General features: G+C 41.7%; 1 protein-coding gene across 4 annotated transcripts in view; it reads left to right on the forward strand.

Moving 5' to 3' along the window:
• Positions 1-3628: 3628 nt before the first annotated feature.
• The window catches only part of TBCE (tubulin folding cofactor E), a 73143-nt gene continuing 51504 nt past the window's right edge, over positions 3629-25267 (forward strand). For all 4 annotated transcript variants that reach the window (XM_080822456.1, XM_080822457.1, XM_080822455.1 and 1 more), the window contains exons 1-2: positions 3629-3842; positions 20066-20196. In XM_080822456.1, coding sequence (XP_080678582.1) covers positions 20097-20196 — 100 coding nt within the window. In that variant the 5' untranslated portion in view covers positions 3629-3842; positions 20066-20096. The remainder of the gene's footprint in view (positions 3843-20065; positions 20197-25267) is intronic.

Below are 25267 nucleotides of genomic sequence, written 5' to 3' on the forward strand. Positions count from 1 at the left end.
CAAATAATCCAATCAAGAAATGGGCAGAGGACATGAACAGACATTTCTGCAAAGAAGACATCCAGATGGCCAACAGACACATGAAAAAGTGCTCCACATCACTCGGCATCAGGGAAATACAAGTCAAGACCACAATGAGATACCACCTCACACCAGTCAGAATGGCTAAAATTAACAAATCAGGAAATGACAGATGCTGGCGAGAATGTGGAGAAAGGCGAACCCTCCTACATGGTTGGTGGGAATGCAAGCTGGTGCAACCACTCTGGAAAACAGCATGGAGGTTCCTCAAAAAGTTGAAAATAGAGCTACCCTCTGACCCAGCAATCGCACTCCTGGGTATTTACCCTAAAGATACAAATATAGTGATCCGAAGGGGCATGTGCACCCAAATGTTTATAACAGCAATGTCCACAATAGCCAAACTATGGAAAAGAACCTAGATGTCCATCAACAGATGAATGGATAAAGAAGATGTGTGTATATATATATATGTGTGTGTGTGTGTATATATATATACACACCACATCTATCTATCTATCTATATATATATATATATATATCACAATGGAATACTATGCAGCCATCAAAAGAAATGAAATCTTGCCATTTGCGATGATGTGGATGGAACTAGGGGGTATTATGCTTAGTGAAAAAAGTCAATCAGAGAAAGACAATTATCATATGATCTCCCTGATATGAGGAAGTTGAGAGGCAACGTGGGGGGCTTGTGGGGTAGGAAAAGAAAAAATGAAACAAGATGGGATCCGGAGGGAGACAAAACATAAGAGACTCTTAATCTCACAAAACAAACTGAGGGTTGCTGGGGGGGAGGGGGTAGGGAGAGGGTAGTTGGGTTATGGACATTGGGGAAGGTATGCGCTATGGTGAGTGCTGTGAAGTGTGTAAACCTGGCAATTCACAGACCTGTACCCCTGGGGCTAATAATACATTATATGTTAATAAAAAATTAAAAAAAAAGAATCCTATCAACCCATGTCGTAGAGAAATCAAGGGATATGGGGACTGAGGAATCACCTCGGTGATTTGAAGTCACTAATGAAGCCAGAAGGCCAGGCTGAAAGGGATAAAAGTGAGAAGGAGGTGAGGAACGAGAGACAGGATGTACACACCTCTTTAAGGGAAAGATTGAGCAGAGTGAGTACTTAAAGTAGGGAACATAGTCGAGGAGGCAGTGTACAAGATCAATGTGACAAGAAAAGGACTGAAGGCAGAGAGATCATGATTTCCCTCTAGATAAAACTGGGCAACTATTGCCATAATTTAGTGGAGAGAAGGGATGTCTGGGTGGCTCAGTTGTTAAGATCTGCCTTCAGCTCAGGTCATGATCCCAGGGTTGTGAGATCGAGCCCCACATTGGGCTCCCTGCTCAGTGGGGAGCCTGCTTCTCCCACTCCCCCTGCTCGTGTTCCCTCTCTGGCTGTCTCTCTGTGTCAAATAAATACATAAAATCTTTAAAAAATTTAGTGTAGAGAATAAAACATTTTACAAAGGAAAAGTAGATCCGTGCTTTCTGTGTCTGTAGTGGGGTGGTGTGAATTTGGTAGATGCCAAACAATTTTCAAGAATGGCGGGGTTTTCTCTGCCAAAAGGCAATTTAAAAACCTTCAGGTTAAAAAAATCCTCTTTTTAGGACATATATGAAGGTCAGTAAATAACTTACCTGCTTCAGTTTTTGTCTAAGGGTTAAAAGTGTCCTCCAACCGATTCAAATCAAAACCACATTGAGATACCACCTTACACCAGTTAGAATGGCCAAAATTAACAAGACAGTAAACAACGTGTGTTGGAGAGAATGTAGAGAAAGGGAACCCTCTTACACTGTTGGTGGGAATGCAAGTTGGTGCAGCCACTTTGGAGAACAGTGTGGAGATTCCTTAAGAAATTAAAAATAGAGCTTCCCTATGACCCTGCAACTGCACTACTGGGTATTTACCCCCAAAGATACAGATGTAGTGAAAAGAAGGGCCATCTGTACCCCAGTGTTCATAGCAGCAATGGCCATGGTCGCCAAACTGTGGAAAGAACCAAGATGCCCTTCAGCGGATGAATGGATAAGGAAGATGTGGTCCATATACACTATGGAGTATTATGCCTCCATCAGAAAGGATGAATACCCAGCTTTTGTATCAACATGGATGCTATATATATATATGCATGCATGCTATATATTTAAAATACATGGTGTTAGACCTTGGAGTTCATTATTTGTCCTAATGCGCCTTGGGGCACAGTTTAGGAACTACAGAGATAGTGCGAATTCATGTTTCTTCTGTTTGCTTTAGCCCGTGTGACTTTGAAGGAGTTTGCCAATAAATCAATTAGCAAATTAGCAAATAAAGATATTAATAATTACTTCAAAAAAAAGTGTCATCCAACATTCATGAGTGCAAGAAGCTGGTCAAAATAAACAGTGGTAAAGTCCATCAAAGACGAGCCTGTATGGGACGCCTGGGCGGCTCAGTTGGTTAAGCGGCTGCCTTCGGCTCAGGTCATGATCCCAGCGTCCTGGGATCGAGTCCCACATCGGGCTCCTTGCTCAGCGGGGAGCCTGCTTCTCCCTCTGCCTCTGCCTGCCACTCTGTCTGCCTGTGCTCACTCGCTCTCTCTCTCTAACAAATAAATAAATTAAAAAAAAAAAAAAAAAAAAGACGAGCCTGTAGTCTGACAAAGTTGGGTTTATTGACTTGCTGAAACAAGTGAGACCACACACACCGGAGCAACTGGGGGAGTCTAACTAAAGAGAAGGGATCCGAAGAGACAGGGATAGCATAGGATTGGTTGGAATATAGGTAAGAATTAAGCAGGCTCTTGTCTGAGCTATGAAGCGGAGTCTAAGGTATAGAATCCTTGACAACTACAAAGCTAAAATATGGAACGTTCTATCTGAAAACCCCTCATGTGAGGCTCTATACCTGGATTGGATTGGAAAAATGTCAAAATGATCCGTATGGCTCAGCTCAGCCAGGCAGGGAGGGATGTTCCATTCTTACTGATAGGATTTAAAACAACAAAGCTTCTGAAAGTTTGTTCTAGGGAGCAAGGTCTTTCATCCTATGTTCCTTCATTAACCAAAAAATGCAGTTTTTATAGATTCACAATTAGTATCTATCTCATGTACTGAAATTCTTCTCAACTTTCATAGCATGAAAGCTACCTCCCTGAGTTTTATTCAGTTTCCCTTGGGTGGGTGAAAGGCCTCTTACTTTCAACTAGTGATAACGACATCGCAGGTGTCGTGTGTTTTGATCACGTACCAGACCCCACTGCTAACCGTCTATTTGTGTCGTCTCATCTGATCCTCACAACACACCGTTTGAGCCTTTGAGCTAGTTACATAGAATGTTGAGGCTCAGAAAGCAACGTGCCTATGGAATTTGCTGTTACTGTGTTTACTTTCATTCTGCCTCGTGTTAATTATTATTACTATTTGTCGCTTGTGAGGCAGCAACACCACCTTCTCCTCTGGGACTACCCGCGTCCTACGTGCTAGACTGCGTAAACGCGGTACTGAGTAACAGGCAAACTAGAACGTGCACGGTCATTGGCCTGTTCTGACTTCCTGGGTTTGCGGGAAGCACGCATGCAACACGGGGGCGGAGAGCCTGTGCGGGTTTGGGTGGATGGACCGACCGTCCATCTGGCTCCCGAGACCCTTGCCGATTACGTCCACGCCAGAGCGCCAGCGGCCGCCGCTCATCTCGCGGAGGCGGGACTTCCTGTCTCCCTAAAGAAGCACTTCCGGCCAAAGCCGGAAGCTTCGCTGCGGACCGGCGCGTGCGAGGGTCGCGGTTCCGACCACCCCACTGGCCGCGGGGCAGGTGAGCTTCGGAGGGGCTGAGGGGCTGTGGGAGCCAAACGCTGGTAGCTGGCCTGTGGCCGGTGCGTCGCCCTGCGGTGCTTCGGTCCTTCTGTCCTCTCCTAGAAACTTCCCGGGTTGTCGGAGTCGGGCGGTGCCTGCTCTCCGCCACCCCGGCCAGACCCAGACCCGGACGCGCGGGCCGGAAGGGAGTCCGGGCGGGCGGGGGCCCCGCGCCGGCGGCGGGCGAGGGGGCGGGGTGGGCCGCGCCGCCCCGCGCTGTGCGGAGATGCCTTGTTGGCGCGTGGCTTGGGAAGAGCGGAAGAGAGGAGATGGCTCCGGTGAGGGAAATGGCCCTGAACTTCCCGTCATTTAACGTCTGTGACGGGGGAGTAACGTGAAGGAGGCGCCGAACTTGGAGCGTTTTGGAGAAGTTCCATTTCCGGCCGCTGGGGAGGGGCCGGGGTGGTGGGTGTCCGCGGGAGGGCGTGACGTCCCCGCTGCGGGGGCCGCGTCTGGTGGGAGGACGGGGCTCACGGGCGCGCGGCTGCAGGACGGAGACAGCGGAGACGAAGGACCGGGAGGGCGACGTCGTGTGTGACAGCGGCCCAGCGGGCGCTGCCGTCTGAGATTGGTCCCAGCGTCCCCACCCCTTCACTTCTCACCCTTCCCTCCGCTGTCACACACAGCGCGTCGCTGGGGACGTGTAAAAACCCAGGTCGACAGACTCTGCCTTCTGACCGTGCGGTGTTTATACTCGTTCTTGCCGTGACTGAGGTGTCGTTCAGGTCCAGACCTCCGGAGTCGCCCGTGACCCCTCGCGCCGCGCGTGTCGTCCGCCGGCGAATCCCGAGACCGTCAGAGCCCGGCCCTCCCACGCTTCTCTGGGCCGGTTTACAGCCCTGCCACCCGGGCTGCTGCCGGGCCCCCTAACTCGTGCGCCGTCCTTCCAGCCTCTTTTCGTCCCAGCATCTAAAGCGACCCGCCTAAAAAATCAGACTGTTGGCCTCCTTTCCCAAGGCCGGCCAGCGTTCCCCGCTTCACCCAGAGTAAGAGCTGAAGCTACCGCTGCTCTCTGCCCCGCTCTCCGGCCTCTTCAGGCACACCCCGGCCTCGGGATGTTTGCAGTTGGGGCCCCTTTGCCTGGACTGCTGTCCCCCGCATCTGTGCGCACGGTTTAGTCCCTTAACTCCCTCATTTATGGGAATGCCGCCCTCGCAGCCGGGTCTCTCCGACGCGGCCTTCCCGCACCTCCCCGTTGTGCCCGCCGTCGTTGAACGCGCCGTGTGCGCTGTGCCTTCCTCGGGTCCGCGGTGCTTCCCCGCTGGGATGGAACCTGCGCGAGGACATCTTTGTCCGTTTTGTTCACCGCTGTATGCCTAGTGTCTGACGCAGTGTCTGGCTTCCCGTGGATTTTCTATACTGTAACTGTGGAAGGACTGGATTTGAACTTTTCCTACCCTCTTACACTTGGTACTTTCTGTGCTTGCTTTCTTTTCTTGCCTTTTTTTGGATTGACGTTTGATCTTGTGGGTTTTCTCTGTTCATTTTTTCTTCTCTGTTTCTTTGGAAGATAATATTACTCTAGGTACTCTATTTCGGTACTTACAGGGCTAACCTTTTAATTTTTAATTTAGCTATGCATACTTAATTGAATCTAATTCAATCTTAGATGAATCTTAACCCTGCTGCACAATATTGTTTTTACCTTTGTTTTACCTTTGTCTGATTTTAAACAGACTTCTTGGATCATCTCCATACTTAATTATTTTTGTAAGATGTAAATGTTCAACAATAAAACTAGAGTTATTACTATTTTCTGGTGGTTTTGATTATTTTCTTTTTGACTTATTTTTTTAAAGATTTTATTTACTTGAGAGAGAGCATGAGCGGGGATAGGGGCTCCTAAGGGGGAGGTCAGAGGGAGATGGAAAAGCACGCTAACCACTGAGCAGGGGCTCACTCTTTCCAGCACTCTGAAATCATGACCTGAGCCCAAGGTGGGTGCTTAACCCAATGACCCATCCAGGTGCCCCTTGTGATTGATTTATCAAAGTCAGTTTATCATACACTTAATAGAATATTTGTTGTATACTTAGCACTTAAGAGTTTATTTTTTTAAAAGTATACTTTCCCTACTTTAGCATTTTCCTGGGAAAACAAGAGTCCACTGGAAAACAATATGGCAGACAGTAAGAGTGAAATGAATATGACCCAGTGAGTGAAACTAATAGTACACTATATGTTAACTAACTTGAATTTAAATTTAAAAAAATATGACCCAGAGAGTAATTAGGGTCTACCGGAATGGAGAAACATTATAGTTTGCCAATTATTAGGAGTGCTGGGATGAATTTGTGGAAGAGTGGTTTGGGGAGATTTGCTAGTATTTAAAAGGGCACAAAGTTATTGATTAATTTTGTTCTCATTCATACAGTTTTGTCATAAAAATTGTGGGTTTGGTGTAGATTTTACATATTGGTGTTTTAGAGAGGAATGCCTTTGGCCTCTTAGGAAATGCTTAAAGCTTTTTGGGGGACCTACTTAAAATTACGGGAGACAATTCAGTATGCGAAGGCTAAGAATCTCCTGTCAGGTTGTAGTAAAACTTGGGAGACAGGCTTTGACATTTAGCATAAAAGGACAGCAAGACATTATGGTAAGTAAAGTAAGCCAGTCACAGAGACAAATACTGTTTGATTCCACTTACATGAGATACCTCGAGTAGTCAAGTTCATAAAAACATAAGGTAGGGGCTGGGGAGAAAGGGATATGGGAGTTGTTTAACGGGTATAGAGTTTCACTTTGGCTGGATGAGAAAGTTTTGATAATTGGTTGCCCAACAATGTGAATATATCTAATGCCACTGAACTCTATTCTTAAAAATGGTGAAGATGGTAAATTTTATGTGTATTTTACAACTAAAAACACTTTTTTTTTTTTTAAAAGAACAGCAGATGGATTTGTTTAAAATTATGCTAAATGCAAGCACATCGCTGGCTCGGTAGAGCATGTGACTCTTGGTCTTAGAGTTGTGAGTTTGAGCCCTGCATTGGGGGTGGAGCTTACGGTAAAAAAAAAAAATTGGGCTAAATACTTGGAAATTGTAACATTTTTGGGTGGTAATTTTTTTAAAGATTTTATTTATTTCTTTTTTTTTTTTAAAGATTATTTATTATTTATTTCACAGACAGACATCACAAGTCAGACAGAGATCACAAGTAGGCAGAGAGGCAGGCAGAGAGAGGGGGGGTACAGGCTCCCCGCTGAGCAGAGAGCCCGGTGCAGGGCTCGATCCCAGGACTCTGGGATCATGACCTGAACTGAAGGCAGAGACTTAACCCACTGAGCCACCCAGGCACCCCAAAGATTTTATTTCTTTATTTGACAGAGAGATAGCACAAGTAGGAAGAGCAGCAGGCAGAGGGAGAGGGAGAAGCAGGCTTTCTGCTGAGCAGGGAGCCCGATGTGGGACTTGATCCCAGGACCCTGGGATAATGCCCTGAGCTGAAGGCAGCTGCTTAACTGACTGAGCCACCCAGGCGCCCCTGGGTGGTAATTTTTTAAAAGATTTTATTTATTTCAGAGAGATAGATAGCATGAGCAAGGGGGAGGGGGAGAAGCGGAGCCTGATGCAGGGCTCAATCCCAGGACCCTGGGCTCATGACCTGTGCTGAAGGCAGATGCTTAACCAGCTGAGCCACCCAGGTGTCCCAGCTTATTGAAATTAAACTTCCCCGTGTTAGCTACTGTTATTTTTTGAATTTGTGATATAGTTCTTTGATTTATGGAATATTTCCCCTTACCTAAATATAGAATCTAATTTATGATGTTAATGATCTTAATCATTAAGAGATCTTAATGACTACATTGACTGTTTATGTTGGGCACTTATACACATAAAAACTCATTTAATTCTCACAACACCTATGAAGTAGGTCCTAATGCCATCTACATTTTACAGGTGAGGAAACTGAGACACAGAGAGATTAGATTATCCCGTGTCCCATTGCTATTCTGTAGTGGACAAGGTCGAATTTCTCTCCAGCAGCCTGGCCGCATATAATGTCCAAATTACGTTAAATAGGAACAAATGTCTTAATTCTTATGTGTTTTGCAGTATTCTTTCAGTAGTGGGAGAAAGAAACTGTGTTCAAACTAATGTAAACAAAAGAAAGACTACTGTTTCATTTAACTGGGCTAATGAAAGGCTTTAGGCATAGTTGGATCAACTCCACTTCCCTTTCTGGCCTTATTTTCAGACAGATTTTTCCAAATAATGGGAGAGGTACCTCTCAGCGATTCCATGTTTAAGTGGTCCTTTTGTTTTAAGGTCTAGGGAAAGAGAGAGATGGATCCTGTCTTCAAGAGCGCATGTTATTTTCTAGAAGACTGACTCTCCTTGGGTTAGGATCTTTACATATGGACCAGTTGCTATATGCCGGAAATGGAGGTGAGGAGTCATCATATTGGCCATTGTGGGCCATGTGTCCACTCCTTGAGTGGGTGAGTGACAGCCCACCAGGCCGAGAGAGTACACTTCCCATGAAAGTAGGTAGGAACCGTTTCGATAGTATAGATAGAACTCTACGTCTCTGTTAGGTGCTTTCCCAGCTTAAGATTCTTCCACTCTTTTTTTTTTTTTTTTAAGATTTTATTTATTTGAGAGGGAGAGAGAGAGGGAATGAGAGGAGAGGTCAGCGGGAGAAGCAGATTCCCTGCCAAGCAGAGAGCCCTATGTGGGGCTCGATCCCAGGACTCCTGGATCATGACCTGAGCCGAAGGCAGTTGCTTTACCAACTGAGCCACCCAGGCACCCAAGATTCTTCCACTCTTAAACAATAATAGTCATTTTTAGAAGAATTCTTAAAAGAATTAAAGAAATTGTTAACATTTTGAGTGGATATTGTGCAGTTAAGGTAAAGAAAAGGAAAGCATGTGCTACATGTTGGAGACTGACCAACAAACTCCGCTCATGTCCGCAAATTTTCTTTGCTTCTTTATCGAGGATAAAGACCCCTTTAGCAGTCTGATAAATCTTGTGAGCTCCTTAGAATTTGTTTTTAAGATTTTAGTTTTAAGTAATCTCCACACCCAACATAGGGCTTGAAGTCAGAACCCCAAGATCAAGAGTCACACACTCTACTGACTGAGCAGCCAGTCACCCTTAAAATGTGTGGGTTTGTTTGTTTGTTTGTTTAGATTTTATTTATTTATTTGAGAGAGTGCCAGTGCAAGAGAGAGCACAAGCGAGGGAGGGGCAGAAGGAGAGGGATAAGCATACTCCCCGCTGAGCAGGGAGCCCGAAGTGGGGCTCGGTCCCAGGACCCTGAGATCATGACCTGAGCTGAAGGCAGACTCTTAACTGACTGAGCCACACAGGTGCCCTAAGGTGTTTTTAAATATAGAAAACACATAGCATTTCATATAAAGAACTTCTACAACTCAGCACCCAAACCCCAAATAATCCAGTTAAGAAATGGACTGAAGATACGAATAGACATTTTTACATGAAAAAATGCTCAAAATCACTCACCGTCAGGGAAATACAAATCAAAACTACAGTGAGATATCACTTCATACTAGTCAGAATGGCTAAGAACAACACAGGAAACAAGACGTGTTGGTGAGGATGTAGAGAAAGGGGAACCCCCTTGTGCTGTTGGTGGGAGTGCAAACTGGTGCAGCTACTGTAGAAAGCAGTGTGGAGATTCCTCAAAAAGTTAAAAATAGAGCTACTCTATGATCCAGCAATTGCAGTGCTAGGTATTTACCCAAAGGATACAAAAATACAGATTAAAAGGGGGTACATGAACCCAATGTTTATAGCAGCATTATCAACAAGAGCCAAATTATGCAAAGAGCCTAAATGTCCATCAACTGATGAATGGATAAAATGGGGTACATGTATACAATGGAATATTATGCAGCCATAAAAAAGAATGAAACCTTGCCATTTGCAACCATGTGGGTGGAGCTAGAGAGTATAACCCTAAGTGAAACAAGTCAGAGAAGGACAAATACCATGTGATTTCACTCATGTGTAATTTAAGACACCCAACAAACATGGGGGAGGGATAAAACAAGAGGAGAATCAAGAAACAGACTCTTAATTATAGGGAACAAACTGATGGTTACCAGTTGGCAGGTGGGTGGGGGGATGGGTGAAATAGGTGATGGGGATTAAGGATTGTGATGAGCACTGGGTGTTTGAATGGAATGCTGAATCAATAAATTCTGCACCTGAAACTAGCGTTACACTATATGTTAACTAACTGAAATTTAAATAAAAACTTGGGGGGAAAATAGAAAATATATAAGGATTTCAGATGAAATCCAGTTATGTGAAATGAAGTTTTTATGTCAAGAGACTTAAAAATTGTAATATCAACATGTGTTCATTAACATTAAATGACAAAAATCTAGTGGCAGGTCTAATACTGTAATTTTGAAATAGTGATGCATATAAAGAGTATCTTGAGATATCTGTAATAGCTATAATGTGATATAAAATATCTGCGGTCACAGGTGCTGCTAATCCAACTGATTTTTTGGCTTATACGCACAATTTCAGTGAGAAGTTAGTGAATTTCTTCAGTTGGAAGATACCTTGAGGGGACGCCTGGGTGGCTCAGTTGGTTAAGCCGCTGCCTTCAGCTTGGGTCATGATCCCAGCGTCCTGGGATCGAGTCCCACATCGGGCTCCTTGCTCGGCAGGGAGCCTGCTTCTCCCTCTACCTCTGTCTGCTACTCTGTCTGCCTATGCTCGCGTGCGCGCGCGCTCTCTCTCTCTCTCTGACAAATAAAATCTTAAAAAAAAAAAAAAAGAAGATACCTTGAGAACCTATGGACTTAGAGTAAAAAATACTTAACTTAGGTGCTGTCCAGGTAGTCAGCCCAGTACTCCAACCACCTGGTGAGAGTGAGGTCTCACTCTGTTCTTTTTAGTTGGCCCTGATCCCCAGTTGCATGACTTGTACTGTTTCTTTGACCAGGCCTCCCAGATGCAGTCTTTGGGTTTCTGAGAAACAGTCACTTGGACTGTCCCTTATTGTGCTGTTTCCGCTCTTTGGGAGCCATCTATGTTTTCTTGAATCCTTTAATATACCAGACATTAACCTTGATCTCCCTTCATGGTCATGACTTAACCACTTAGATATATTCCCTCCCATCTTTTTATTTTTTTAATATTTTATTTATATATTTGACAGAGAGTGTGTGCGTGTGAGAGAGAGAGGTGGGGGCAGGGGCGGAGGTGGAGGGGGAGAGGGAGAGGCAGAGAGAATCTCAAGTAGACTCCACGCTGAGTGCAGAACCAGATGTGGGGTTGGATTTCATGACCCAGTGTCCCAGTTGAAGGTGAAGCAAATCAAAACTCTACAAAACTTAAAATACTGGGAATTAAATTTATTCTTTTTTTTAAGATTTTGATTTACTTGACACAGAGAGACACAGGGAGAGAGGGAACATAAGCAGCAGAAGTGGGAGAGGAGGAAGCAGGCTTCCCGATGCAGGGCTCCATCCCAGGACCCTGGGATCAGGACTTGAGCTGTAGATAGACACTTAATAACTGAGCCACCCAGGTGCCCCATAAATTTCCTATTTTTTAAATTGTATTAAAATACAGATAACATTGAGTATCTTTATTTTTTTTTCTAAGATTTTATATTTAAGTAATCTCTACCTCCAGAGTGGGTTTGAACTCGCAGCCCTGAGATCAAGAGTGGCACACTCCACCGACTGAGCCAGCCCGGCACCCCAGACCATTTGAACAATTTTTAAATGTACTACAGTTCAGTAGTGTTAAGTAAATTCACATCGTTGTACAACCATCACCACCATCTGTCTGCAGAACTCCTTTCATTTTGCAGAACTGAAACTCTTAGCCATTAAACAACACTTTCCCCTTCCCCACAGCCCTTGACAACCACAAATCTGCTTTCTCTCTCTATGCATTTGATGACTCTAGGTACTTCTTCTAAGTGTAATCATACACTATTTGTCTTTACGGGCTTGTTTCACTTAACATGATGTCCTCAGGGTTCATCCATGTTGTAGCATGTAGCAGAATTCCCTTTCTTTCTTTCTTTCTTTTTTTTTTTTTTTAAAGATTTTATTTAGTTATTTGACAGAGATCACAAGGAGACAGAGAGGCAGGCAGAAAGAGAGGGGGAAGCAGAGAGCCCAATGCGGGGTCCGATGCCAGGACCCCGAGATCAGGAGCTGAAGGCAGAGGCCCCAACCCCCTAAGCCACCCGGGCGCCCCCCCTTTCTTTTTTTCTTTCTTTTTTTTTTTTTTTCAAAGATTTTATTTATTTATTTGACAGACAGAGACCACAAGTCGGCAGAGAGGCAGAGAGAGAGGGGGGAAGCAGGCTCCCTGCTGAGCAGAGAGCCCGATGCGGGGCTCCATCCCAGGACCCTGAGGCCAGGGCAAAGGCAGAGGCCTGAGCCGAAGGCAGAGGCTTAACCCACTGAGCCACCCAGGCACCACCTCCCTTTCTTTCTAAGGCTGAATAATATTGTATGCATACACCACATTGATATTTGGGTTAGTTCCATCTCTTGGGTCTTTGTGAACATGGTTGCAAAGTACCTGTTTGTGTCCTTCCTTTTAGTTCTTTTCAAATATTTTATTTGAGGAATTATGTAGTCCTCTCTCATCATGAAGAACATACAGGAAACTGTTTAGATTTTAAAAACAGATTATGAGAAAGATCAATAAACCAACAGGAAAATGGATAAAGGATGTGAACAGTTAGTTCATGGAAAAGGGAATCAAAATGAAGAGATGCTCAGCTTCCTTCATAAAAGAAAATGTAAATAAAATGCGTATTTCACTTGTCAGACTGACAACCAAAATTGTGTTAATATTTTGTGAAGGGCAATGTGACAACACAGGGGCTCAAAGGGTGCTGCTGGGACTGTGAATTGGTCCAGCCACTAAAAAGGGACATTTGTTATTGCCTATCAGCATTAAAAATGCACATACCCTTTGACTTAGCAATACCTGTTTTGAGAATTTTCTACAGATATTTTTGCACAGGTATAAAAAAAATAAATGAGCAGGTTTAGTCTTTGCAGTATTATTTGTAATAGCAAAAACTTGGGAGTAACTGAAGTCCATCAGTTTGAAGACTGGTTAAATCACGCTGTATCTACACAAATACTATGCAGCCAGAAAAAATTTAAAAGCTCCTGACATGGCTGTAGATAAATTTCCAGGTTATATTATTGAATGAAAATGGAAGGAACAAAACCACATATGTAGTATGGTATCATTTGTATAAAGAAAGAAGAAAAATACCGGTGTGTATAAGCTTAAGATGGGTATGGAAGTATATATAAGGTACTAATAAAGCTGTTGCCAGCAGGAAGAGATAATGACTAGCAGGAGTGGAAGGGAAACTTTCAGTGTATTCCTTTTTATACTTGAGTATCATCTATTTAAAAAATTAAATGAGAAAGATATGCCTAGAAAAATACAAGGATTGGGGTGCCTGGGTGGCTCAGTCGTTAAGCATCTGCCTTTGGCTCAGGTCATGAACCCAGGATCCTGAGATCGAGCCCTGCATCAGGCTCGCCACTCAGCAGGAAGCCTGCTTCTCCCTCTCCCACTCGCCCTGCTCGTGTTCCCTCTCTCTCTCTCTCTCTATCTCTGTCAAATAAATAAATAAAAAATCTTAAAAAAAAAGAAAAAGAAAAATACAAGGATGAAATGGAAAAAGAGACCGCCTAACCAGTGACTTCCAGACACTTGAATAGATTTCTTTTTTTTTTTTACTTGAATAGATTTCTTAAGAAAAACATCAGTAAAGTTGAGCCTCGAATTCAACTTGTGAAAAAATGTGAAGACAAGAAAAGAAGCTTTTAGGATTGATCTAGACTAAAAAGTAGTACAAGAAAGTCTATTCCTTGGGTGTAGTAGTATATGTCTTTTAGCTTTAAATCCTGAATATTTTGAAACATAGGAAACACCCAGATACTTGTTGCTTTTATTTAATGATTGTTAATATTTTGGCAGCTTTGCTTCATCTTTTAAAAATATATTTAATGTAGCATAAGAGAGGACAGAAAAGTAGCAGATTGATTCAATTTCTTATCTTTTGTTATTTCTGTGGAGAATGATTTCCTGTCTTGTCCAAAAAAAAAAAAAATCTGGTTAGAAAGCATGTTGAAGATAAAAAGAGATAGGATAGCATTTGGCCATTTTCAATTAGTCTGCATTCTCCGGGTGCCTGGATGACTCAGTCAGTTAAGCCTTTGCCTCAGGTCATGATCCTGGTCCTGGAATTGAGCCCTGCATCCTCAACAGGCTCCCGGCTCAGCAGGGAGTCTGCTTGTCCCTCTCCCTCTGCTCCCTGACTCATGCATGTGTGTGCATGTGTGCGTGCGTGTGCGTGTACGCATACACGTCCACGCTCTCTCTCTCTCTTTCTCTCTCTCTCTCATAAATACATCTTTGAATTAGTCTGCATTCCAAGAGAAATTACATCTAGAACATTATGAAAAACTGGCAAAAACGATTGCAAAAAATTCCTGTTCATAATCTTTAAAGAGTAATGAACAAGGGGAACTAGGATTTCTAGAAATGATGTTTTGTGAACATTTGGAAAAGTAATAATCCTAAGGAGATAGGAAGAGTTTAGTGAGTCTTGGCTAAAGTTACCTTTCTTTGTTTGTCTTTTGGATTGTAATTCCCTGGCAAGCCAGGGAAATTTGCAGAGAACAGTGCATTATTTCCTTTTGCTTTTCATCATCTTTCCTTTCCTCCCTCCTCATTACTGTTAATAGAACAAATAACAGTTATTCCTTCCAAATACATTCATACAGTTGAGAGGTGTGTAAGTTAAAAAGTGAGGAGACACCTTCCCTCACCCCACTCCTCTGACAGTATACTCTGGGACTGACAGTGGGGTTTGATTTCAGTGGGGGGCTCATGACATTCACAAAGCTCATGACATTCTTGCTTGTGAACTGGGTAATAGGAGAGCTTGTAACTAAAAAACATTTTACCCACAGTTTGTATGAGTTCTTTGGTTAGGTCATATATACGTGGGTCATATACATATACATACACACATATTTTATCTTTGATCTTATAAAAATTAGGATAGAACTAGGAGAGATAATGTTGGGTTATTCTATGTTTAAAATATATAAATGTAAAGTCCTACATTTACACATAATGTTATGATGTGTTAAGTCCTACTTCAGTAATTAGTTGCACAAGGGGTGCCTAGGTCAGCGTATAACTCTTGATCTTGGGGGTCGTGAATTCAAGCACCACATTGGGTATAGAGATTACTTGAAAAATAATTTGTTGTACAAGTATAGCATAGAGAAGACCTGATTTGAAAGTTCTTCATGGTAATTCATAAGACTTTACAGAAACAAGTAAACAAGTAGACTTTCTCCTGGTCTCAGTGTAAGTATTTAACTTTTCCTTTGGATGGATGGTTTGGGCATGGCTTTCTCGAATCTTAAATATATTTATTTACTTTGAATAACTGTCTCAAGAATTTTTCCCAAGGAAATAGTTCGAAGGACAAGAATAATTTAAAAGTGAAGATGTTTTTAGCTGTTTTCTTTGAGATAGTAAACAATGGAAGCATATATCAACAGGGAAATCTTTAAATTGTGGTATCTACAGGTCAACATTAAAGAGATTAATATGACTCTGTGGCTATATAGAAAAATGTTCATGCTATTAAAGAAATAGAACAGATTACATATCTATATCTTTTTTTTTTTTTAAGAGATTTTATTTATTTATTTATTTGACAGAGAAACACAGCGAGACAGGGAACACAAGCAGGGGGAGAGGGAGAAGCAGGCTTCCTGCTGAGCAGGGAGCCCAAGGCGGGGCCCATCCAAGGATCCTGGATCATGATTTGAGCCAAAGGCAGATGCTTAACGACCGAGCCACCCAGATGCCCCTCATATCTATTTCATTCATTCATTCATTTATTTTAGATTTTATTTATTTGACAGAGAAAGAGAGGGAGATCACAAGCAGGCAGAGAAGCAGGCAGAGAGACAGGAGGAAGCAGGCTTCCCGCTAGGCAGAGCCCGATTCGGGGCTCGATCCCAGGACCCGGGAATTATGACTTGAGCTGAGGCAGAGGCTTAACCCACTGAGCCACCCAGACGCCCTTATCTATTTCAATTGTAAGAAAATTGTATTTACATGTTAATGAAAATTGAAAAAGGCATTTAAAACTAGTGAAAACTGTTTTTAGTGTAGAGTTAAATTTAAATTCTTTTACACTTGAATCTTTTTTTTTTTTAATAAATGTTTATTTATTTATTTGACAGACAGAGATCACAAGGAGGCAGAGAGGCAGGTAGAGAGAGAAGAGGAGGAAGCAGGCTCCCTGCTGAGCAGAGAGCCCGATGCAGGACTCGATCCCAGGATCCCGGGATCATGACCTGAGCCAAAGGCAGAGGCTTTAACCCGCTGAGCCACCCAGGCGCCCCTACACTTGAATCTTTATTATTTATTTAAAAAATTATTTTATTTGACGTGCTCGCTTCGGCAGCACATATACTAAAAAAATTATTTTATTTGAGTATAGTTGATACACAGTGGTACTTTAGCTTCAGATTTACAACATAGTGATTCAGTTTCTTTATACATTTTGCTATGTTCACCACAAGTGACGCTACCATCTGTCACTACAGAAGTCTATTATACTATCATTGACTGAATTCCCTATACTGTGCCTCTTATTCCTGTTACTTACTCATTGCATAACTGGAAGCCTAGAGCTCCCATTCTACCCACCCACCCATTCCCCCCTCCCCTCTGGCAAACATCAGTTGTCTGTATTTAAGGTCTGATTCTGCTTTTTTTGTATTCATTTGTTTTTTTGTAGATTCCACTATATGATATTGGTCTTTTTCAGTCTGAGTTATTTTACTTAGCTTAATACCCTCTAGATCCATCTTTGTTGTCGAAAATGGCATAATCCCATCCTTTTTTTTTTCTTCTCCAAAAAAAATTTTTTTATTAACATATAATGTATTATTAGCCCCAGGGGTACAGGTCTGTGAATTGCCAGGTTTACACATTTCACAGCACTCACCATAGCACATACCTTCCCCAGTGTCCATAATCCAACCACCCTCTCCCTCCCCCTCCCCCCAGCAACCCTCAGTTTGTTTTGTGAGATTAAGAGTCTTTTATGGTTTGTCTCCCTCCCGATCCCATCTTGTTCCATTTATTCTTTTCCTACCCCCCAAAACCCCACATTGCATCTCCACTTCCTCATATCGGGGAGATCATACGATAGTTGTCTTTCTCCGATTGACTTATTTCGCTAAGCATAATACCCTCTAGTTCCAGTCACTGTCGCAAATGGCAAGATTTTATTTCTTTTGATGGCTGCATAGTATTCCATTGTATATATATACTACATCTTCTTTATCCGTTCATCTGTTGGTGGACATCTAGGTTCTTTCCATAGTTTGGCTATTGTGGACATTGCTGCTATAAACATTCGAATCCCATCCTTTTTTATGGTTGCATAATATTTGTGTGTGTGTGTGTGTGTGTGTGTGTGTACACACACCTTTCTTCCTTATTCATTCGCCTGTCAGTGGACATGTAGGTTGCTTCTACATCATGGTTATTAGAAGTAATGCTGCAATAAACACAGGGTGCGTATGATGTAGGAAAGACGTTAGGGTTTGAAGCCAATGGCCAAGAAAGAATTCTTGAGATGTCTTTGGTGCAAAATGTGGTTTTATTAAAGCACGGGGACAGGACCCTTGAGCAGAAAGAGTGGCACTGGGGTCATGAGGAGTGGCTGATTATATACTTTCAGGTTTGGAGGGGGTTAGAGATAGTGTAAGTCTAAGGATTTTGGAACCAAGGTTTCCAGGACCTTGAGGGGCTAGCTGTTGTTAGGATAAGGTCATTTATTACTGTTTGGTAAAGCCTTGGTCATGAGATCCTTCAAATGTATATTGGTGGGTCATATGCTTGGGGGATGATAGCCAATAGGTATCTTGGGGAATACAGATAAAGGAAGTTTCCAAAGGAATTTTTAATATGCTAAAGTAGACTTACAGGATCCTGGGGGTCAGGCTAAGATTGCCTTTTGCCCTTAACAAAGTGTTAACATTGGAGCAGTTGAGTCCCTAGAGGAATGTCACTCTGCCTGTTTTAAGAACCTGTCAAGGGGTTGTAAGTAGTAAGGAAGTTTAATTTTTCTTTTGCCTTTGTTTCCCAGATTACATACATCTTTTCAAATTACTAGTGTTTTCATTTCCTTTGGGTAAATACCCAGCACTGCAATTGCTGAGTCATATGGTAATTCTATTTTTAATTTTTTGAGGACACCCCATACTGTTTTCCACAGTAGCTGCACCAATTTACATTCCCACCAACAGTGCATGAGGATTCCTCTCCCTCCACATCCTTACTGACACTTGTTATTTCTTGTCTCTTTGATGCTAGCCATTCTAACAGGTGTAAGGTGGTCTCTCATTGTAGTTTTGATTTGCATTTCCCCGATGATGAGTGATGTTTAGCATCCTTTCATGTATGTTTTGGGCATCTGTATGTCTTCTTTGGAAAAATACTAATTCAGGTCCTCTACCCATTTTAATTGGATTTTTTGTATTTTTGGTATTGAGTTGTGTAAGTTTTCTATGTATTTTGGATATTAACCCCTTATTGCATATGTCATTTGCAAATATCTTTTCCTATTCAGTAGGTTGCCTTTTGGTTTGTTGATTGTTTCCTTTGCTGTGCAGAAGGTTTTTATTTTGATGTGGTCCCAAATAGTTTATTTTTGCGTTTGTTTCCCTTGCCTCAGGAGACATGTTTAGAAAAATGTTGCTAGGGTCAATGTCCAAGAAATTACTGCCTATGTTTTCTTCTAGGAGTTTTGTGGTTTCAGGACTCAGTTTAGGTCTAATGTAGTTTGAGTTCATTTTTGTGTATGTATAATAAGCAAGTGGTCCAGTTCCATTCTTTTGCATGTAGCTTTCCAATTTTCTTAACACCATTTGTTGAAGAGACTATCTTTTCCGCACTATATACTCTTGCCTCTTTTGTCATAGGTTAATTGACCATATTAAGTGTGGGTTTATTTCTGGACTCTTATTCTGTTCTATTGGAATATGTGTCTATTTTTGTGTATTTTTGACCTTTGATTACTATCGCTTTGTAATATAACTTGAAATCTGGAATTGTGATACCTCCAGGCTTGTCTTTCTTAAGATCGGTTTGGGTGTTTGGGGTCTTTCGTGGTTCTATACAATTTTAGGATTATTTGTTCTAGTTCTGTGAAAAACATGATTGGTATTTTGATAAGGATTTCATTGAATTTTAAAGTTATTCTTTAATCTCAAATCTAGTCAGGGTTCAAATTTTCAATATCCTCATTTCTTTTACTTTAAAATTATTTACGATTTTTAAAAATTAGGATCCACATGAAGTCCATATATTGCAATTGGTTGACATAGTTCTTAAGTTTCTTTTAATCCACTCATCCTCCGGATCTCCATGCCTTTCTTTTTCTCCTTGCGTTTTATTTGTTGAAGAAGTGGACTTGTGTGACAGTAGGGATCCCCCGGTCTGGATTTTGGCAGACTGCAGCCTGGGAATGTCATCTAACATGTTCTTCACTCTTCTGCTTTGCTGCGAAGTAGGAGTTGGATCTAGTTTTATCCCTAGATTGGGGATACTTTTCACTCAGTCTCCCTTTAAGACCTTCTCTTTCTCTTTAATTTTAGGGTTCTGTATTTTTAGAGAGGCATGTTCCACCAGCTGAACCAGCCAGGTGCCCCTGGAGTTTAATTTTTTATTTATTGTTCATTCTGTGTGTTGCCCCATGTATCTATGGATTTGGGTTTTTCTCCCTTCCTGAAGAGACAACAGTGCCCTTTTTCTTTCCCTGTTCTCTATCACTTTTATCCCCCTGTCTCTGTTCTCCTCTCCTTCCAGCCTCTTCAGGAAATGACAGAATAGACCAGTTATGTGATGTGAGCTAACTAGAGTTAAACAAAACTTAGAAAAATGTGTTATCAAAATACAGTTAAAAAGTAAAGTAAAATCAAATTATGAGAATATGGCACATATATCTGTCAGTCCTTCTTTTCACCAAAATATGAAGACCAAATTGGTCAGGAGTGTTGACCTTAAGAATTATCTCAATGAAATGAAAAAAATATTTTTTAAAGGACTTTTTAAATCTGTATTCATTCTTGTTAATTTTATAATATTCTTCCTAGATCTCATATTTTGGATTCTGGCTACATTATAATGAATGACACTTCGACATCAGATGTCATTGGTCGACGAGTTGAGGTTAATGGAGAACATGCAACAGTGCGTTTTTCTGGTATCGTCCCTCCTGTGGCAGGTATGTTTGTGCATTTGTTTATTTTAGAGTTCTTTCTTTGCAGGCTTCTCTCTAGTGGTTTGTAACATCGATTTTGAAGAAATTAACTACAAATTTGTAGATGCTTTCTACATACAATTGTTTGGTTTGGGTAACAGTATCCTGTGGTATCTTATGATTTTATTTAATTTTAAACTTATCTAATTATTTAGTGTTGCCATTTTATATTAATTTAACCTTAAGATATCTTCTGAGTAAACTTTAAACAACAAGTAATAATTTTGATTTCTCATATCCTAACCTCAAAAACTAAGAATTTTTGGAAAATTCTTTTGTCATTAATTCATGTGTATATGTACTTAGAGTAGTTTAAATTGATAGGCATACAATTTTGTGATATCTTTTTTCACATATTATCTGGCACATATTTATGTTTCTACAGCATCATTTTGTTTACTTTTTTTATTGAGATATAATTGACAGATAACATTATATTAGTTTCAGGTGTACAAAATAATGATTTGATATTTATATGTATTGCCAAATGATCACCAAGATAGGTCTAGTTAACATCCATTACTATACATAGTTAAAGTTCTATTTTTCTTTTAAACAGTATCATTCTTTTCTTTTTAAAATTAATTAATTTATTTCTTTAAATTTCAGTACAGATAACATACATTGTTATATTGGTTTCAAGTGTACAATATAGTGATTCAGCAATTCTATACATTACTCAGTGCTTGTCAAGATAAGTGTGTTCTTAATCTCCTTCACTATTTCACCTATCTCCCCCCCCCCCACCTCCCTTCTGGTGACCATCAGATTGTTCTCTGTAGTTAAGAGTTTGTTTCTTAAAAAAAAAAAAAAAAGAGTTTGTTTCTTGGTTTTTTGTTTTGTTTTGTTCCCCTTTACTAGTTTGTTTTGTTTCTTACATTTCACATACTAGTCAAATAATATGGTATTTGTCTTTCTTTGACTGACTTATTTTGGTTAGCATTATACTTCCTAGCCCCATCCATGTTGTTGCAGATGGCAAGGTTTCATTCTTTTTTATGGCTGAGTAATACTCCATTGTGTGTGTACATACACTATTCTTTATTCATGCATCAGTTGATGGACACTTGGGCTGCTTCCATAATTTGCTATTATGAACAATGCTGAAGTAAACATAGAGGTGCATATATTTTTTCGAATTAGTGTTTTCATATTCTTTGGATAAATAACCAGTAGTGGAATTACTGGACTGTATGGTAATTTTGTTTTTAATATTTTGAGGAACCCCCCACACTGTTTTCCACAGTGGCTGCACCAGTTTGCATTCCCACCAGCAGTGCACGAGTGTTCTTTTTCTCCACATCCTCGCCAGTGCTTATTTCTTGTATTTTTGATTTTAGCCATTCGGACAGGTGTGAGGTGTTATCTAACTGTGGTTTTGTTTTGCATTTCACCGATGGCTGAGTGATGTTGAACATCTTTTCATGTGTCTCTTGGCCATTGGTATTTCTTCTTTGGAGAAATGTCTATTCCAGTCTTCTGCCCATTTTTTTTTTTTAAAGATTTTATTTATTTATTTGACAGACAAGAGATCACAAGTAGGCAGAGAGGCAGGCAGAGAGAGAGGAGGAAGCAGGCTCCCTGCTGAGCAGAGAGCCCGATGCGGGGCTCGATCCCAGGACCCTGAGATCATGACCTTAGCCGAAGGCAGAGGCCCAACCCATTGAGCCACCCAGGCGTCCCACTTTTTTTTTTTTTTAAGACTTTATTTTTAAGTATCTCTACACCCAACGTGGGGCTCAAACTCACAACCGTGAGATCAAGAGTTGCGTGTTTGTGGGATGCCTTGGTGGCTCAGTCAATAGTTAAGCATCTGTCTGCCTTCAGCTCAGGTCATGATCCTGGGATCAAGTCCCATATCTGGCTCCTCGCTCAGTGGGAGTCTGCTTCTCCCTCTGCCTACTACTCTCCCTGCTTGTGCGCGCTCTCTCTCTCTGGCAAATAAATAACATAAAATCTTAAAAAAAAAAAAAAGTTACATGCTCATACGGAGGTTCCTCAAAATGTTAAAAATAGAACTACCCTATGACCCAGCAATTGCACTACTAGGTAATTATCCAAAGGTACAAACATAGTGGTTCGAAGGGGACATGTGCACCCAAATATTTATAGCTGCAGTGTCCACAGTAGCCCCCCTATGGAAAGAGCCCAGATTTCCATCGATGCAGGAATGGGTAACGATGTGTGTGTGTGTGTGTGAGAGAAGTACGCACACATGATGGAATATTACTCAGTCATCCAAAGGAATGAAAGCTTGCCATTGGCAGTGATGTGGATGGAACTAGAGTGCATTATGCTAAGCGAAATAAGTCAGAGAAAGATGAATACCATATGATTTCATTCATGTGGCATTTAAGAAGTAAAACAAATGAACGTAGGGGAAGGGAGGGAAAAATAAAATAACAGAGAGGGAGGCAAACCGTAAAAGGCTCGACTATAGGGAAGTGGGGGGGAATGGAGGGGAGGGGAGGTGGGGGGATGGGGTAATTGAGTGATTGGCATTAAGGAGCGCACGTGATGTAATGGGTGTTCTGTGCAACTGCTGAATCACTGAATCCTACCCCTGCAACAAATAATACACTCTATGTTAACTAATTTGAACTATAAAAAAAAAAAAGAAAAAAGTTGCCTGTCCACTGACTGAGCCAGCCAGGTGCCCCTGTGATACAGTCTGAACGTAAGTTCCACCTGACCCTGTGGGAACTCTGAAGGGAGGGTGGCCCTTCAGATTTTCGCAGCTGAGATGAGGGGCGGGGCACTTACACCTGTGATGGTCTATCACTGGGTTTTGTGGAAGCGGGTGTGCCAAGCACTTTCTCCAGCGGAGACAGTTCTTGAAAGTGGGTTCATAGTTGAGGGCTAATTGCCAGAGGCTGGTTTGCCCAGCAGCTGGCGGGAATAAGTCTCAATTTCTAAAGGCAGGTTGGAGTGGCCCGTCGCAGATCCAGTGATGCCAATGGAAGCTATTTCATGGTAATTTAGTGACTATGAAGTGGTACATATTATTTTCATTTATTAAATTGCCTGTGAGTTTGACAATTCCTTCATGTATGTATGATCAGGCAAATTTTCCCTCCTCAAATTATAGTTCTGCGAAGAAGGAGCTACCGTATATTCACTCCATTAATTATCTCATCGTGTGGGGGCATTCTGTAGGACTTTACTTCAACGGGTGTGACTTTTGAGTTTCTTTCAGAAGTCAACAGGTGGAATTGGTACAAAGATGCAGTGAAATTGAACACAGATTCAGTAATTACTCCTGGAGCTGCTTCACTGGGTATAAATTTTAGGGTTGTTGTGATAATTAAATAAATGAAGGTGTTTAAAGCGCTTAGACCAGTTCCTGGTGCATAGTGGTAGCTATTGCTGTAGATAAAATTTGCTTAAGAAAGAAATAGAGCAGTTCTAATGTTTTACAAATGGCTTGGGTTGGAAATTGAGATATCCTGAGATAGCATCACATGCAGGTTTTTAAATTTTTTATTTTTTTAAAGATTTCTTGTAGAGCGTGTGAATGAGTGTGGGGTGGGGAGGGGCAAAGGGAGAGGAAGAGAAAGTCTCAAACAGACTGCTCTGAGCTCGGAGCTGGACGTGGGCTTGATCGATCCCACGACCCTGAGACTATGACCTGAGCTGAAACCAAGAGTCATTGCTTAACTGACTGAGCCATCCAGGTGCCCCCATATGCAGTTTTTAAAAAAGTGTTTAAATAAAGAGGATATGCTGTGATGAGTAGAAAAATGCCCCTCCTCTTCCAACAAAGACGTCCCCAGGAGCTGGGAGCATTGTGTTCGGTTACATGGCAAAGGAGAATTAGGGTTGCAGGTGGAATTAAGCTTGCTAATCAGCTGACTTTTTAAGATGGGGGGAGATTATCCAGGTGGGTTCAGTGTGATCTGAAGGATCCGTAGAAGTAGAAGAGGACAGTGCAGGAGTGCAGCGATGTGAAAAAGTTTTGACTGGCCACGGTGGGCATTGAAGATGGAACTGGGTTGTGAAGCCGAAGAATGTGTGCAGCCCCTACAAGCTGGGGAAGGCAAGGCAATGAGTTTTCCTCTCTCGCCTCCAGAAGGGAACACAGCTTTGCAACCCCTTGATTTGATTTGATTTGATTTTTTAAAGATTTTATTATTGAGAGAGAGAGAGCGTGCACGAGAGTGGGCTGAGGGGCAGAGGGGAGAAGCAGACTTCCCTCTGAGCAGGAACCTGATGGGGGGCTTGACCGGAGACTCCAGGGTCGTGACCTGGGCCGAAGGCAGACACTGAAGCAACTGAGCCACCCAGGCGCCTCTGCAGTGCCTTGATTTTAGACCAGTGAGACTGTCCTCAGGCTGTAGGATAATAAATTTGTGTGAGGGGGGGATGATAGTCAGACACTAATGTTATAACTGTGTTTGGAGAGTCTGTTTAGAATTGTTTCATGAATGTGGGAGTGAGGAAGCACTTTTTCTAAATTTGTTTCATGTGATTTAAATAATTAACTGATTAATGAAATACTACCAGTAGACCTTTTATTAATATACATCTGTATGCTTAAAAATTAGATATTTGTTACTCGATATTCTCATATTCATGTACTTGGAGTTAAGATCAATCAATATATACATTGTATTTTTATTTTCTCTCCAGTGATTATCTTCATGGTTCTTTGCCCTTAGTTATTGTTTTGCAATACATTTTATGGTGACTGAAATCTGGTATTATTGTCAACCTGTATAGAGTGACTAAATTAAATGGCCCTATAGTATCTTGGGTTCCATTTATCCTGTAGTAACAAGTTAATTTAAAAATAGTTGAGGGGCGCCTGGGTGGCTCAGTGGGTTAAAGCCTCTGCCTTCGCCTCAGGTCATGATCCCAGGGTCCTGGGATCGAGCCCTGCATCGGGCTCTCTGCTCGGCAGGGAGCCTGCTTCCCCCTTTCTCTCTGCCTGCCTCTCTGCCTACTTGTGATCTCTCTCAAATAAATAAAATCTTTAAAAAAAATAGTTGAAACATATTGCTTCTAAGTTCTTATGGAGGTATTTTGTATTCTGCAC

Source organism: Martes martes, assembly GCF_963455335.1.
Source record: "Martes martes genome assembly, chromosome: 14".
Lineage (NCBI taxonomy): Eukaryota > Metazoa > Chordata > Mammalia > Carnivora > Mustelidae > Martes > Martes martes.